The 18,613-nt window shown below is 39.4% G+C and overlaps 1 protein-coding gene across 1 annotated transcript in view; it reads right to left on the reverse strand.

Moving 5' to 3' along the window:
- LOC142341439 (glutamate receptor ionotropic, kainate 2-like) overlaps window positions 1-8,371 on the reverse strand; it is a 41,008-nt gene extending 32,637 nt beyond the window's left edge. The window contains exon 1 of the mRNA XM_075392421.1: window positions 8,179-8,371. Coding sequence (XP_075248536.1) covers window positions 8,179-8,284 — 106 coding nt within the window. The 5' untranslated portion in view covers window positions 8,285-8,371. The remainder of the gene's footprint in view (window positions 1-8,178) is intronic.
- Between the last annotated feature and the right edge of the window lie 10,242 nt (window positions 8,372-18,613).

Here is an 18,613-nt window from a genome sequence, read left to right on the forward strand (position 1 = left end):
ACGGTCGTGCTGTCTGTCCACATGAATACTTGGTTAATAGTTACGGTAAGTGCTTGTGTAATTTCCCTTTTCAGTCGAGCGGCAAGTAGAGCTGCTTGTAATTCGAGTTTTGGGACAGTCATTACTTTCATTGGCGCCACGCGCGCTTTCCCTAAAACAAACGCAAGCTCTGTTTTTTCTTCGCCCGTAGGTGTTTTTACACGGGCTCGCAAGAATGCGACCGCTCTGAAAATATCCTGCGAACTGTCGCCAAACATATGCAACTCCATATTATCAAAGGGTCCACCAAAGTAACTTCGGGGAATTTTGATGTTTTCAAGCTTTGGTAAGTCCGCACTCCAAACCAAAAATCTTTGAACCATGTCCTGTGGGAGCTCGTCATCCCATTGTTGTCCTGTGACACGCCAGATGTCTTTTAAGAGCAGTCGCGCACCGACGGTAAACGGTGCGACAAGACCAATGGGGTCAAAGACTTTCGAGATAAGACTTAGGACCAAGCGTTGCTTGAGGGACTTGGTGATAGCGCAGCTTGTACCCCGACTCACAACTAAGGTGTCATTAGTGTGATCCCACTTTAACCCTAGCACATGCGATGAATCCTTCTGACATGAAACAATAACCTTGGGCTCAGTAGATTGAGAGGAACCATCAATTCGGTCAGCCAGATTTGGTACATTGCTTACGAACTTTGTAAGCTTGAACCCACCGAGATGGAGAAGATGTACTAATTCCTTCGATCTACTGATGGCTTTCTCTGGAGACTCCACTGAGTCAAGATAATCGTCCATGTAGAAGTTTTCAAGGACGGCTTTTGCAGCTTCGGGGTAAAACTTGGCATTGTCTCTCGCAGTGCGTTGTAATGCATAGTTGGCGCATGTGGGCGAGTCTTTAGCCCCGAATATGTGGCGCGTATATTGATACACTACAACGTTAGTTGTGGGGTCCTCCCGCCACAGAAAGCGAAGTGATGGTTGATCTGATGGTAACACGCCAACTTGTAGAAACATTCCCTCGATGTCGGCGGAGACGGCATATGAATGTTGTCGGAAGCGAAGAAGTACGTAAATAAGATTTTGGAGCAGATCAGGGCCAGTGAGCAAAGATTTATTCAGTGAGGCGCCATGAAATTTTGCTGCTCCATTGAGCACCCTACGCACCTTACTTGGTTTGTTCGCGTTTAAAACCGGATGGCGGGGTAGGTACCACTCTTTATCAGACCGGCTCTCAACCTTGTGAGCGTCCGGAACCTCAATTACATACCCCTTATTTAGGTCTTCTTTGATGGTACTAGTATACTTCTCTCTGAGGTCTTCATCCTTGGCAAAACGTTTTTCGAGCAATTTTAGTTGCACAAGGGAGGAGAAGTAATTATTTGGGAGCTGGATGTTGTCTGCTGCCCACAGCATTCCGACATCTTATCTCAGGCCATTGTGTATGGTGGTACTCTCAAGGATCTCGTGAGCCCTTGCGTCTGCTGCAGATCTGGAGTCGACCTGCTTGTTTGCCCCGAATGATTCAATGTCGTACCATGACTTTACTTGACTTGTTAACTCATTGTCTTGTTCGATATTCACTTTAAAGCACGTTGAGGTTAAACACGAACTTGATGGTAACGGACCGCTTGAGACCCAACCTATGGGTAAGCGTACGGCAACGGGTGAACGCTTCTCATCGGCAGAGAAGTATTCTAACTGGCGGATGGCATGATAGACATCTTGTCCGAGTATCATCTCAATGTCTTTATAGGAATATGTCACGGGATCAAGGACCGCTAAGTGTGGGTATGTCTCTTGCAGGGCCTGTACATTGATTATATCAGAGCCGACGTTCAGACTCTCTTTAACGAAAGGGTTGATGGTAAATGGTTCGAAATCTTGATGTTCTCTTGGTTTAACAGTAACTTCAACAATCCTAGTGTCAACTATTTCTTCGGTATTAATACCCTTGACTGTTAGCTTTAGGGCTTTACCGTACAAACCGAGTCTATCTGCGAGACTGCCGGCCACCCAATAGTTACAGCTGGCGGTATCACACAAAACTAAAGCCTTGGTATCTAAACCGGACGAATTGACCAACTGCAATTCCGTTACCTGAAGGAGCCCTTTACATCAGTAACAGATGACATTGTTGTGGTCCTATTAGACGGCTGTTGACTAGTAGTTGCTTTACTTTGAACTGTGTTGCCAGAAGACTGGATAGTATTGGGATTTGTTGACTGTTTTGTTGGGAAAACCCTATCTGCTCCATGCAATAGTGTGTTATGCGAACTTTTGCACCCCTCTGCTCGGCACTTTCTAGCTTGAGGACACTGGCGGAATGTGTGCTTATCACGTAAGCACGAAAAGCAAAGTTTATTATCCGCCACCAACTTAGCTCTCTGGGTTGGAGTCTTTTCCTTGAAAACTCGACACTCCCATAGCCGGTGGTTACCTTTGCATACAATGCAACGACAGAAAGTGTTTGTGGAAGCAGATGGCATTTGCTTCTTTGTTTCCCTTTGTTGGAAAATTGATGCAAACAGTTTTGAAGCTGTTTTGGTCTTGGTTACTGAAGTGCTGTTATCTTCAGGCCTTGCCTTGGTTGCGCTTTGTTTCATAAGAACGTGGGCCTCAGCCTTTTCTTTAAGCCGATCGTTAAAGTCAAGGAGGGTAGGCTTAACCCGGTGCTTCTCAACCGTAAAGAGCGACCATGACTCTTTCATGTTTGATGGTAACTTTTGTACTGCTTGGTTAAGTAGGGAAGCGCTCTTCAAGTCAGCAACATATGATAGTGACTTGAAAACCCCAACGAGGCTGGATATTGCTGCAGAATAGTTTATGATGTTATCACTATTGTGCATTTTAAGAGGCGAAAAGTTGCTTAGTTTATCCGAGTGTGCACATACGACTGCCTGTGGCTGGCCAAATTTACGTTCCAAAGTCCTTAGTGCATCCTTGTACCTTAAACCACAGTAAGCAAACTCGGCGATTGCAATCTTTGCTTTACCAGTGACGAGTGTCTTAAGGTATGTCAATTTAACGTCATCAGTGAGCGTTTGCGAGTCAATCGCGCTTTTGAATTGACCATACCACTCGTGCCATTGTAATGGATCGCCATTATACTGAGCAAGTTTCCATTCTGGCAAGGGGTCATTTTTCTTGCTCTTTATTGCGTCAGCCAACATCTTAATCAATGACGTATTGTCCGGTATCGGAGGAGCAGGTGCAGACACCTGCGGAATACTCCAACTCAACGGAGCGGGCCCAACATAAGTCTATGTTGGCTGAAAAACCGGAGTGGCCAGACAGGGTACAATATTACTTGTAGTTGCAATCGGGTTTTCCTGATGTGTGCCGGATGGTGATTGCATATCAATCAAAAGGGGTGCATTCGAATATATTTGTTGTGAAAAATTAGTAACTGATGGTGCGATGTGTGCCTGTACATTTGGAGCAACATTATTTACGGTGGTAATGTCTTGGTTGACTAATGACGGTCTCTGCTGCGGAAAACGCCAATGACTCATATTTGGCACAAAACTTTGGCCGAGAGGGATATTGGGCATATTTTGGAGAGCATGGGCAACAGAACGTACAACTTTGTGTACTCGGTTATTACTATTCTGAAAATTGTTGTTGACGTGAGGCTGGTTAATCAAAGGGGCGTGTGGGATGGGAGCAGTGAGGTTAGGTGCGAAGACTGGGTTCGGAATGGGAAGGTCATTAGGATGAGCGGGTTCGGTGTTGTGCTGTTGAGTGTTTGGACTTGGTGGGGCGCTTGGGTGCAAGGGAAAGTTTATTGCGGGGGCTGGATGATTTGCTGTCGGAAAAGGAGGAAGAGTGGCGTTTGGTGCTCGGGGGACACAATTAATTTGTTGTCGGGAGCATATTCGCTGGGCCAAATTATTCTTCGGCAGACTTGATGTTTCAGGTCCACTGGATTGTGCGTGTGGAAAAAACTCGGATGCATTATTTTGATTTTCTTGTGGTGCGAACGTCTGTGGTGGAATGGGCTGTTGAATGGCCGGTGAAGAAGCCCCTGGGGCGTGTACAGAAGGTGGCTGACTATCCGCGGTTCCTTGGTTAGTTATAGTTGGAAGCGCCACGCCTTGCTGGCCTGTTTGATCCATTTGCACCCTTAGGTGCGCCTGGTACAACGCCTGTGTGTTAGCAGCAGCCAAGAAGTATTCAGGTGGAGTATAATAAGGATCGAGTTGCTGTAAGGTCTCATTGCTTAAAAAGTAATTGCCTCGACAATTTTTTGGAATAGAATGCCTTGAAATTTCACTGTTCTGATCTTCCACTGTTTTGCCGTTGTTGTGGCTAGGACATTCTGGAGGGTCAATCATAACATCTGGTTCACTAGTTTTCTCTTTGTTAAAACTTAAAGGAAGTGAGGTGTTGATCCAGTCCTGGACAGCCTTTTCACTTCTCATTGAGCTTCTAGCACTTGCAGTTGTTTCAGATTGGCTACCTTTAGAAACGGCGTGCAGCAATTCAAATTCTTGCAGAGTTGCCTCTGCCAACCGTTTCCTGTTGCTTTCCTCCAGTTCATCTAATTCCATTTGCTTTTTCTGTTTAGCAAGGCGAATGGCTGCCTCATTCTGTTTTTCAATTTCTTCGCGCTTCATTTTAGCAATTACGTAGTCATGTTTACGCTGACTAGATGTTTTTGACGAGGTCAAAATTGAGGAAAGTCTAGAAAGAATGGGAGCCCTTGGTTCTTGGAGCTCACTCACTTTATCATCCGCAGAGTTGAGGTAGTTTCGTGCTGAAGTGAGTATCTTGTCATTCTTAGTTGTCATTGCCTCCAAGTAAGACTCTAATGAAGGAACAAGTGCACTTGGATCCTCCGTTTTTCCAGCAAATGCAATCAGGTCCTCATTTTTGTCTACAGCAGTCATAAATGCTTCGTTGCACTTTGTTACTAGGCGTTCAACTTTCACTCGCCTACTTTGACTATTTATACAATGAAGAATATTTTCATGTATAGCATGCAATTCAGCTTCACGCTTTGACCTTGCAGCGTACAACTTTTTGACTTTTTGATCAAGACTATTAGACATCACGATATTATTATTTCTAAAGACCAGCAAACCTGCCACTGCACACGGTTATCTATTATATGCACACTCCAAACAAATCAAATCCTCGCAAAACAAAACCCAACGCAAAAGACACCAAACACAGCACACTGTAGACAGTCTGTAAAACAAACCGCCCAAAGAACAGAAAAGGTCGTCGAGCACACAGTGCCCGACAAAAACAGAAGTGGAGCGCTGAACGCTATGCGGTCAACGCGGGGGAGACAAAAGACACACGGGAAGTCGAGCAAGCAACGCGCGACAAAACGGAGACGTTACGGACTGGAAGTCCAGCGAGCAACGCGTGACGCAACAAAAACGGGACAGACGAGAAATTGAGCGAGCAGTGCGCGACGGAGCGGAAACGGGACTTGCGGGAAAGCGAGTGAAAAACGCGCAACAACGAAACGGGACGGTGCAAAAGAACGGGCGGGAAATGAGGTCGGAAAGAGCTATGTTAGCAGACCACAGCAAAAACTCATCCAAACAATCTAGCCGTAACTCCAGAACAAACTTAAGTCACACCCTAGGAAGAAGGAGAGAAGTTGCTGCAAGACAATCTAATATAGTTCATTATGGGGCTATATCTACAAATTTAACGACAAACTAATTTACGGCAATGCAGTAGTACACTAAAAGGATGTAAAGGTCAAGAAATTTACTAGCCGTAACTCCCGAATAAACTTAAGTCACATCCTATCAAAATCAAAACCGTAACAAACAATCAGCATACTAACGTTATTAAACAAACTACAGCAAAATTTAATAAACTACAATAGTGTGTTTGTAGACTAAGATAGTTGGAAAAGTCGCGAAAACGATCCAGCCGTAACTCGAGAATAAACTTAAGTCACACCCTAGAAGGCAACAGGACCAAACCAAATAGCAATCGTAGCGGTACACACAAACAAACAGCAGCAAAATCAATATACTACAACAGAAGGGCTAGTAATTTATTAGAGTTGAAAAGTCAAAGCACAATCCAGCCGTAACTCGAGAATAAACTTAAGTCACACCCTAAAAAGCTGTAACACCTAAACAACAAACCAGCATACTAGCATACTCAACATACTACAAGAAAAACAACAACATACTTCATCACATATGACATACTACATCGATGGAAAAAATTAGGCGGAGAAAAACAACTCTGAATGAAAGAAAAAACGGAATGATTGGAAACGAAAACGAAAAACAAAATTTTGGGAGAGCGACGTTGATGAAAAATGAACGGAAATTGTGAATAGCGAAGTTAAGGAACGAAAAAGAAGCGGACGGTACGGTACGAAAACGAGATACGAAGATAATAAGAAGACAATTTTTTTTTTGAGCCGGAGGTTGTGAGTTTATATCTCACACCATTATCTGTCCAATTTTTCAAATTTTGGTCAATTTTTTGCAAATTCTTGATTACGGAACGGTAATCCAGTAAACTGGACGGTTTTAAGCTTGAAAGTACGATTTATCAATATTCGGTATTGATTTTCTAAATTTTTTGATTTGCCTCAAAATTGACCAAAGATTTTCAAATTTGAACAATATAGCATTATGTGCTCACTTTTTTTCTCATATCTGAGGTCATATTTTTGCTATGTAGCCATAATGGACCAATTTGTCTGAATTTCCCATCTTTCGACCAAAAATTTTCAAAATCGATGTTTTTTTTTCTTAAAAAGTTTCTCAGCTCCCTTCTCCAAATAGGATTGTATTTCACTGAGACTTGTCAAGATAGTACTACTTGCTTTTTTTTACAATCTGGGGGAAAAAGATTTGTGATATTTTAAGTCTAAGTAAATATAAAGGTTTCTCAGCTCCCTTTTCTGAAAAATATTCTATTTCGCTGAGACTTGTCAAGATAGTACTACTTGCTTTTCTTTGCAATCTGGCGGAAAAAGATATGTGAATTTCAGAAGTTTTGCTCTAACTCCAAGCCACAGTGTTTTTAAACTCAAAAAAATTATGATGGGTAGGTTATCGGCAACCGGGGAAATTATCCGAAAAAAATGAGTATGAGTCAAATTAAGAGGGGTTAGCTAGATTTGCCGGTTATTGATAAATTTAGGACAATCAGAAATGTTGTTTTATTGGGTGAGTCTTACAGTTTTGTTTGTGCCGCTAGTTGCAGTAACCCTTCTCTTCTATGTAGCAACAGCGAAGAACTGAACATGTAAACGTGTCATCCAATGTCCAATCTGGGGCATCAAATAGGGTAGGACTGATAGCACTGCCACTGAGGTGTGAACACATCATTATAGTCCAGATGAAGGCACCCTTGCAGATGTTATGTCTGAATATCTGCTATTCGGCATTGCCCTTGTCCAGTCTGCGGAGTGTAATTTGTGGATGATTGTAAAAATAAACGAGGAATAGTGAACATGTGCTGAGAGAGAACTTCGGCGTAAGAACCTATATAACGCAATCTATAAAGTAAAGCGAATAATGGGTTAAGTAGTAGTCAAGTTTCTCCAGCTATAACCAAAGAAAAGTGATGGGGCATAAAGGATTTGGCATTGCTTTAGTAGACTTGCTTTTTGATTATTCACGTATCGGAATCTGACATTGCAGACTGGCAACCAGTTTTAAGTTAATACGAGTTGGAATTTTCTTTCAAAACGGTGGTTCGAAAGCGGAGCGGTACCGAAAATATAGCGGCGCCATAAATGTAGGTTCTCGGAACCCAAATATTGCGGCATCAAAGAAAAAGACCGGGTCGCGGTACCAAAAATGTAGCTTCGCGGTAACATAAATATTGCGGCACCAAAAATGTAGGGTACCAAAAGTTGCGGCACCAAAAATTTGGCATGTGTGCGTAAAACATTTTTTTCTGCCTATAAGAAGGCCAGAAAATTGCATTGGGAATCACATAAGTTTATTTAACAAACGCGGTTAATGAAAAACTCAGTTCTGATTTTAAATTTTAGAATCCTGGATTTCCAAACGTTAGTTCATTATGCGAGCCCGAATTTTTTTTTTGTTAAAACTTCATGAAGCTGTACATGTTTTTGAATATTATTATCACGTGGGCGGCGTCTGATGTCTTGTCTTGTGCGGCATTGCTCTCTGAAAGGGGGTTGACTTTTTAAGTCATCTAAGTTTAATTACTCAGAATACTGTACCTATGCTCGTCAGATGTCGGTGACTTATATAAGGATTACCCAGAACCAGCTGGATCCCAGCCCAGTAGAAGTTGTGTTTCTGAGCTTCGTCGAAAAAGATCAGCATGTCGTCAACGTTAATTATCAGAATCACAGTATCGTACAATTTGCGTTTCCTTTTAATTTGATAAAAAATGAAAGCAGCGTTTTGGGATTTATCGGATCTACTACAAGAATCACCGCAAAAATTTAAAAGTAAGCTTGAATTTGATTGGTTCTGAATACTGTTGAGAAATATTTCCGCAAGAGGGCGACTCAGAAAGGTGTCACTATGAATAATCACGACTCCGTACGATTTGAGAAGTCTAATCACATCAATCAGTGCCTGGAACAAAACGTTGGATATTTCACAGATCCAGTTTTCTTGATCTGACAAAATTGACTGCTCTTTTGGTGTCCCAAATGCAAACGGAACTCGGATTAATGGAATTGATGAAAAATTCACAAAAGGTAAAATATGCTCTATTTTCGAACCACATGACATGGCGATAACTGCAGCTACTTCGCTTGAACTAGAACAAATTTTCGATATTATTTCGTAATTTGACCTAACGCATGGAGTTTCGACGATATATAATGGCATCAGCCCTAGCGCCGATTTGGCTCTGAGCCAGCTCTGACCCAAAATTGACGCGTATTCTGAGTCTATCATCAAAATTATTCTGCGATCCGCTAAAACTGATGAAAATAATGATCCAGAAAAAGCAACAATGCATAAAAATGGATTAATTCGATTAGAAAAACGAGCCGAGAAGATAAGCATTGTGTGTCCTCACTAGAAATAAATATTTATCTTGCTGAATTAAACAATTTAGAGGCTTAGTACAGCTTAGTGTGAATTACCTGCGTCATCTGGATAGAGAATGATTTAATAGAGCTTCTTGATAGCCTTGATAAGAAAAATAAGAAAAAAATATTGTTAAGTTCGCCCAAAGCCTTACCATGTTACCTGGCAAAATATATCAAGACGTGTACGAACTTGCAAGATCATTGCATGAGCATCAAGAAGCTAGATCTTGATAACAGAAAGTCTTAGCCTGATTCAGAATCCGATCCCGTTAAAACCAATTTTGTAATAAATATATAATAATAAATGTGTTTCTGCGTAATCGCAGCAGAGCAGCATTAGGTTTTCAGTGTGCAGTGTATTAACAGTAGCCTGTTCTCAGCTATCCTTTTTCTATTATTCCCCACATCTGAGACTGTTCATTTGGTGAGCATGAATGCTCTTGTTTTGGTGACTATGGTCACTTTTTTTTGCGTCTGAGACCTCCACGTGGTACCATTATTGCAGCCAACATTAGTCAGGCTATGGTCATCCTGAAGCTATGCCCGAGTCGGAAAAAAATTAATCTTGCAAGATCTTGCAAGATTCTTGCAAGATCTTGCAAGATTAACTTTTTCTTGCAAGAATCTTGCAAGATTAACTTTTGTTCTCGACTAGGGTGGTTAAGTAAGAGCTCATCCTTACACAGACAGCTTCACGGAGGCAGGGGACTGAACTCTCAATCATTGACGTGTGAATCACACACCTTAACTCTCGGCTATCACGCTATCACTAATAGGAAGGCTGCAGAGTAAATCTCATCTGATGGAATTATTAAATTACGCCGGACTGTTACATATCAAACATTTCGGGATTGCGATATGCATGCCAGTTTAACTTGACAAAAAATATAAACAGTCAAAGAAAAATATATGTGCCTAAGACCTGTTTGCGTCATAAGTCTCAATTTAAACTTAGTTAGGGGCATTGAAAAAAATAATTGTTGTAACAGGAGATCAAGGGCAGGATGTTTTGAACATACCATTGATTGGCATACATTCGATTCGATGGTTGACAAAAAACCGAAAAAAAACTGATTCACCGATCTCTTGTATGAGAAAAAAATGAAAACTTTTTCTTGTACTGTTTAAATGAAGTTGGCTGCAAGAGTTTTGCGAGATCTAGGTCCAAATGCCCGTATTCTTTTTCCCAGACCCTAGTAACATGGCATATCAGTACTGATTCATGATTATCCAATAGTAAAGGAATATAGAAATACTGTAACATCTTCAGAGTTGTTTTCATTCCATTACGTGTGTGTTTACAATTTGCCCACGGTAAAAACAGTAAATTTTTACAAGTAAACATCAAAAACACTAAATTACAGTTCGAAAACAGTGTAAGAACGGTAAAGATTGGCTACCAAAATGTAAATACGTAGTCACAACTACATCTGAGGAAACAATCTCGTGAGTCAGAATAATTTTTTGTAAATGGTTTTGTTCAAGTCTATATGGTAAAAAAACAATGTAATATTACAATTGAAGACTATATGCTACGCCAATTCAGAGCACTTGATACGCAAAACCAACCGAAAAGGGAAAACTTGCGCTTACATAAAAAGAAAACGATAGTTTTATGTTTAAGAATTTTAAGATGATTAGAAAAGAATGAAAAACAGGTTTGCTCTGCTTCTCTTTTGTGTGTTTCGTTTTAGATAATTTTTTTTTAAATTGGATCAGCAACGAGATTCAAATAAACACAATTTCAGTAGGAGAAAAGGGGTTCTATCAAACGATAGAAGAATGAAACATTTTTCAGCAACAATAATTTGGTCGAGCAAAAAAAATTGGTTGAGGCTCCAACTATGCCGGAGGAAATAGTGGCCGAATAAAATCAGAACACTCAGTTTGCCATCAGACACACGCTTGACCGTTCAAAGAAATCTATGCGGGATTACATCACTTGGAATTGTGACATGTTTAGGGGCTCGACCGAATAAACTTGTGGGAATTTAGGTTCTCTATTGCTTTTCGACTGAAAAATATCAAACTTTTATACTCATGCTGACCATGTTGGACAAAATGGTTCTCTATTTCTAATCAGACACCACTCGCCGTTCATCTTTATCTTATTATATAGTCATTTTTTGTTCTTAATGTTTCAACTGAAACCTTTCCAATCCCACCTTGATATGGTCCATGTCTTCCAACATGGTCTCACGTCATTGTCTTCCACAAATCGCAATAATGGCAGCTTAGACACGTTATTACCTCTGTTAGCACAACTGGGGGCCTGAAAAAGTTCCATTCATATCCCAGAAATGTTGAAAAGCCTAGATTACTGAGTTTCTATTATCTTTGTTGTACTCAATTACTTTCTAACAAGTCAATTGAGTAGCGAATGTGTCTTGGTTGAACTTGCGAAAACAGTTGCGCCGCGTTTGCCTATTTACTTTCTACTATTTGAAATCTCAGTTACGAATCTAGTATTCGCGATGCGAAAGGCTCAGCTTAAGTTGAGCTATCTAATTTGAAGAGCGATTGACTAACGTTAATTACAAACTGAGTTGCAGCAGTGCAAATGATAGGAATGAAACAAAATTAAAACAAAATTAAGATTAAAAGGAAGTTGCAACAGATCACAGGTTAATCACACAAAAGGAGGTACTTGAAATTTGTTTACATGCATGAATAGACAGCTTCCTGTCTGGAACCTGAACAGACATCAAAATTAACTGAAATAAGTATGGATAACTAAATGAAAGCACTTGAAGAACTTCATGGAAACATATGCCCTTGAAATGGGATCATCAAATGAAAATGAACTAAAACACGGTAATGGATATTCTGATGATAATATCCTTTCCGTATGACATTTCCCCCTGTTGGAGAAAATAAAAACTTCATAAATAAAATCCAAAAATTTTTACTTATTCACCAGTTATATAAATAGTAAAATACTAAATAGTGGAGTAAGATAAAAAGTTTAAAGGAATTTAAGAGCTTTTTCCGAATCCGAATTTTCCTCCGCCTCTAACACCGTCATCTCACGGGGCAAACTGGGATTTGGGTCGACAGACCATCTTTTGTTTGAATTTCTTGGAGATATTTCCCCGATGAAATTAGTATCTGAGATTGGTATCTCAGCAACATATTACTCCATGTTTTGTATGTTTTCTACAATTGATGGTGATTTTGAAAATTTCTTTTGCTTTTTGAGCTGACGTTTGCTCCTTCTGAGAGACGACGTATGCGAATCTGATGTATCGCTTAATGTAATGATACGTTTGTCTTTGCACAAAATGGGTGTCAGTTGTTTAGTCGTAGGGGTCGATTGTGTCGCAGATCGTCCAGCTGTATCAAGTTGGTTAGGTAGTGCGGCAATTGATACTGGTGGACTAAATTATAATATCTGTGTCAAGTCTGGTCTATTTGCGAATGTGTCGTCGTGTTTGGGGTTGCGTTTTGGAATTGGCATTCTTAAAGCACGGGCAACATTACTGGAGGTGGATATGCAGGAGCGTCGGGAAGAAATAACACTAACGTCATCCGTTTGTTTTTTGTTCTGTTTTATAATTTTGCTGCCCAAATCTTTCCTAAGTAAATCATTCCTGTGATTTACGATCTTTTGTTCGAGAGTTTTTTTCCTTTACGTTTTTGGGTCATCTCTCATTATATTGTCCCAATTCAGTATCTCTTTCATTTCAGGTTCCCAATTTTGCGATATCTGAATTCCAGACGCGAACCTCGGGCCACTTTGGTTCCTTTATGAGGCTTGTTGGGGGGCTAATTTTCCGGACCGCACTCCCTGGTGCAAGGACTTCATATAGCCCATCCAAATTCTTTTTTTGTCGCTGGGCCGCATGTATCTTGCGCGCTATCTTCACTTGCACGCTTCGTTCGCTTCGTGGTATCAGTCTTAAGAAACCTTCGGACCAAATGAGGCGCCATTCACCGTCTTTCCTTTTTTCTTGTTCTTCATGAGCCCGGATGTTTGCTGCACATATCACTTTTTTGATTTCAACGTTCGAACACATGCCCGTATCCTCGCATTGCGTATCTGTGAGGTATGAACTGTCAGGATTGGTATCCTCATCTAAATAATGTTTAATTATTTTAATATAATTTAAATTTTCTGTTTGCTCTTGTGGTGATATTTGAAATTGGTGTGTTACATCGTCTACCGAAATGTGCTTCAGATGGTGTAATTTCAATTGTTTTTGGTTTAGATATTCTTAATCGTTGTATAATTGCATGTAGTGAAAGTTCAAGATAATATGTTTTTTGTAGTTGTGCGTTCATACATGGTAATTGAGGTTTAATATTTTGAATAAGACGTTCTTCTAATCTTATTGCTCTGTGGTCATTTGCATATAACGGTGTAATGTTATTTTCATTACAAAATGTTTCATACTTTGCCTGTAAAGCATTTAGCTTGATCTAATCTAATTGTTCTGGGTAGTCCGTGACTGTATATATACTTATTAAGGAATTTAATGGCATTTGAGACAGAAGCATTATCTACTATTTCTGCTGTAGGGTTATTTGAGTGTCTATCTACGCTTGTAGTGAAATATTGTTCTATATTTTTTTCGTTAGTAATAGGTCCACCAAAATTTATTTGGATTTGGTCATTCGGTTCAATACACTTTGGTAAAGATGACCGTTTGTTGTGCGGAATCACTGCCTTTAAATTCTCACCAATTTGCGTGCAGGATTTGCACTCACTTGCTTCGGCCAAAATATCTTGGCGGATACAAGGCCACCAAATGTTCTGTGCTAGGGAAAACATTGAAAAGCTTCCAGAATGCGTGGAGTTAATATCCTCCAGCACAGCGTCCTTTATTGCTTTAGGGATTGCAATTCTCTTGTCTATGCAGAGACAGCCATGTTTGACGCTTAGATCCCGCCAGTATGAATAGATATAGGGGCTAAATTCTTTGAGTCTGTCCACGTCAATTCTGATGAAACAATTGGGCAGTTTTTTCAATATCTTTCAATATCTAGCGTCCCTTCCAGTTAGAATTTCCGACAATTTTTTTGCTGAAAATTTGATGAAGGGTATCTGTTAATCTCAGATCTCCTGCTGTATCCACGGCAATTGTAGACGGAGTCATCTCTGTGTTGGATGTGTATTTGTTGCAGTTGTCGTATTAGAAGGGGAGTTGTCTGAGAAAGTGACTGGGGCCTTCGTTGGTAAGGATTGTGCTGTTCTAGTTCGTGGCATCATGGAGTTTGAGCTTATCGAATGATTATTTGATGAGTTAGTTCTGATTTTGTTTTGGACAAAAAGCGAGGTAGTTTAGTGTTGGTTGTATTTATACTCAGGAATTTGTATTTTCGCGCCTAATTTGAAGGATTTGTGTTGATTACTTGAGTTGGTGTCAAATATGGGCTTTATTGGGTCTAATTATTCAGATTGTTCACATTTTGTCTGATTGTTGCAGCGCATTTGTAGCAGATTTGTTAATGGAATGTGATTTATGCAATGGTAGATTATCTAGTGCAAATTGTGGCTTTAAATTTTCTGAAGGCTTTTGCGGTGCGATTGGCATATTTAAATGAAGATTAATAGTTTTAGTTTCAGGTGTCAAATGCGATGCAAACGGTATTGGTGTTTTTTAATATGACAATTTTGATGCAACTGGTTTAATGCTAAATTGTGAATTGTTTTTTATTAAGGTAGGTATTTGCGGCACGATTAGCTGATTTACAGAATAAGAGTGTCAATGTTATTTTATTTTTCTATTGAATTTTTGTACAGTGTGCGGTTTATTTCGAATTAAATGTTTGAATTGGTCCCGAATTTTAGATATTGTTGCTACTACGAAGTGTTCATCAAGTTCAAAATTATTTTTTTTAGCTTTGGCAAAAAGATTTCTAGATAAATAATCTACAAGGCCTATCTTCGCTCCAGGCATATGTTCAATTACCAAGTTATATGAATGTAGACGGACGATCCATCTAGAGAGACGGCTATTATAGGATTTATTTGATCTAAGTTCTTTTAAAATTGATAATAATGCATGATGGTCTGTTATGACTGTGAAATACTTTCCGTACAGATAATATTTGAAGTAATCGATTGAGCAAACGACTCCTAATGGCTCCAATTCGTTAACACTCTAGCGCACTTCGGTTGGATTTAGAAATCGTGACGCAAATTTTATGGGTTTCCATCCGTCAGGCGTATTCAGCTCAAGTGCAGCTCCCAATCCGGAGCAAGAAGCATCGCATTTAACCCGAACATCTAGTTTAGCATTGTAATGACTATTTTCACTACTTGCAGCAATTTTATTTTTTATGATTTTGAAATGTTTATTGTGTTCCTCAGTCTATACAAATATAGTAGTTTTTTTAGAAGTGGTCTAAGAGGATGACAAAGTGTTGCTAAATTTGGTATGCATTTACTAATATAGTGTACTGACCAAGAAAGGATCTTAAGCGTTCTAATGTCGAAGGTGGTGGTATTGCTAATAGAGCTACGGTTTTATTTTCAAGTGGTGAAATGCCGGTTTGGATAAACTTGTACCCAAGCCATTCAATTCCTGTTTTTGTGAAGCGGCATTTTCAAAGATTATTTCTTAAGTTATTTTCGTCTAATTTTTTGAGATATTTAGTGACATAACTTAGATGATCGGATTCAGATCCTGTGCTAACAATAATAATGTCGTCGAGAAAGCAATCAGTGTTTTGAAGACCTACAAGTTTTCATTCCATAGCTTTCTACGGAAATTCTGCTGGCACGTCTGTGAGACCGTAGAATCAAATCTATAGGTGTCAGTTGATTCTCCACAAATGATATTAAAAATGCAGTGTTTTGCAGTGCCTTTATGCAATTGTAACTGACTAAAAACATAATTAAGATCTTTTGTTGAAAATTATGCTTGTTGTGCGTTTTGAGTATTTGTAAGGTGTTGTGAAATTGAGTCAGTTAACATTTCAATGTTAGGCATTTGATATTTGTTTTTGTGGGTGGATTTATTTAGAACTTCAGAGTCAAGTGCTATTTTTTTAGATTGATTTTCTTTACTTTGATTACTATCGGAGATATGAAGTGTTCATCAGAACAATTAGTTAGCTTTTCAATATGTCTTTCTTTCTGTAATTTATCTAATTCAACAGTGCCTCTAGGTTGCAAGTTAATCGGACCGCGTCGACGTTTTTGATGCTTTTCTGTAAAGTTTCGATGAAAATTTGATTTCGCTACATGAGTCTTTTAGAGTCCCACTCTTTACACTAGATATAGAAATTGCGAGGCGATTGTCACTTTAATTTACATGTAGAATTATCAATATGGTTAACACATTTACCACTTTTTGCTTGTTGTTGAACAACTGCGAGACCAAGACTGTTGAAGAGATCTCTCCCGATTATTAATTTTTGTCCATCCTCTACAACTGTTAAGGGAGCTTCTTTGCATGTCCAATCATTGTAAGTCACCGTGGTGGTGAGTTTCCCAAGTACTTTGATCGTTTCATTTAGAAAAATTTTCAAATCTTTGTCCTTTTTTGTCGTGGTCCATTTTGCAAATGGCTAAGTTTTAGGAATTCTATTTACTAGAGTCTTTGTGATGAGGCTGGCTACACTTATTGAAATAATCATTGCATTTACCTGGACACTCCCAAATTTGATTTTTGCATTAAGAGGTTCAATTTAAATTGCTGAGTTATAGGAAATGGCGGCTACATATTCATCTGAATCTCTTCCGTAATTAGTCCTAGACTTGATCATAGAGTTGTTGGTAGCTTATAATATAGTTTACACTTTCTTCATCATCACTTTTTTCAACATTTGCATCGATCTGATTCACATTCGTTTGGGGAGGTTCAGGTGTCTGATTTTGTGACTTTTTCGGCTTTTGGAACTTCCGTGCAAAATGTCCGGAATACCACAATTATTACACTTCTTTCCAATTGCTGGGCAAATTTGACGGTGGTTATGACTTCATCATTGTCCACAATTAGTGCAAATGCTATTATACTGATAGTTCTGGGGGATGGTTGGGTAGCGAGTAAAATCTCTGCGAGAATGTTAGTTTTTCGTGTTGCAATTGCGTCTTTAAAAATTGTTAATAGCATTAACCGATTGCGTGGTAGTGTTCGAGTTTTAATTTACTTTCTGTTGGTTTTGCGCCCCCATTTCCATGTGTATTGCCACTTCAAGAGCATTCGTTGGTGAGACGGTTTTTTTCAACAATTATCTTTGAGTCTCGTGATCTTGCATATTGAGTATAAATGCATCTCTAAATAGCGTAGTTTCCGCGTCTCCCAGACTACAGTTTTCTGCTAATTCAATTAGACGTCCATAAAAATTCTCTACCGATTCACCTTTTTGTTGTTTGGAACAAAAAAAACGAAACGATTGTAAATTATATTTCGGATTTGGGTGAAAAAATCATCCATCGCTTGCCAAAAGTCCTTGAAAGGTTGTTTCTCGATTTGGAAGTGAGGGTATTTGCTCTAAAAAATGCGACGGCCCTCTGTTCCGATGCACAGGTAGAGTAGTGATACGGCTTTTTGTTCGCAAAGTCCCCAGGGTTTGCTCCACAAAAAATACCAATTTCGTCTATCTTTTTGCATCGTTTCTAGCAATTTACCTTTAATTGCTGATTGCGGACTTTCCGTTCTCTCTCGGTTGCCTGCGTGTGGTTCTCCACTGGCTCTTCAATGTTGGTTCGGGTGGATACGTTACTGCTGATGATGGTCCATTGATCAAAGTTTCAAGTTGGATCCCTCCTTTCACTAACAATGCTAACTTCCACTGTTGTGTCCACTTGTCCCACGAAAGTGGAGGTGCGATGGTTGGTTTCTCCCAAAAGGCGTCGATGTGGAGAGGAGTCTTTAAAGAGTCAGCTGCTGATTGCGCCATATTGTACTCAACTACTTTCTGACAAGTCAATTGTGTAGCGAATGTCTCTTGGTTGAACTTGGGAAGACTGTTGCGCCGCGTTTGCCTATTTACTTTCTTTTATTTGAATTCTCAGTTACGAATCTAGTATTCGCGATGCGAATGGCTCAGCTTATGTTGAGCTATCTAAATTGAAGAGCAATTGACTAAAGTTAAATTACAAACTGAGTTGCAGCAGTGCAAATGAGAGGAATGAAACAAGATTAAGACAAAATTTAGATTAAAAGGAAGTTGCACTAGATCACAGGTTAATCACACATAAGGAAGTACTTGAAATTTGTTTACATTCATGAATAGACAGCTTCCTGTCTGGAACCTGAACAGACATCAAAATTAACTGAAATAAGTATGAAAAACTGAATAAAAGCACTTGAAGAACTAAATAGAAGAATCTACCCTTGAAATGGGATGATCAAATGAAAATGAATTAAAATACGGTAATGGATATTCTGATGATAAAATCCATTCCGTATGACAATCTTTTTGTGAAGACAGTATTTATTTACTAGAACGCACATGCCATTCTAGCACACGTTTTTGTGCGCTTTCTCTGTGAAGATCTACGATTTATCGTCTGAGTTAGTCTTAGTTCTTGTAAAATTTTTCCACTGCCGTGACATGTTTTCCTTTTTTTGCCACACGTCCTCGCTGCACAAATGGTATTAGCGCGATTTGAAGCTTCTCTTTCCTTTAAATTCTTTTCAATGTTGGCTTAACA

Source organism: Convolutriloba macropyga, chromosome 1, assembly GCF_964194025.1.
Source record: "Convolutriloba macropyga chromosome 1, txConMacr16.3, whole genome shotgun sequence".
NCBI classification, from domain to species: domain Eukaryota; kingdom Metazoa; phylum Xenacoelomorpha; order Acoela; family Convolutidae; genus Convolutriloba; species Convolutriloba macropyga.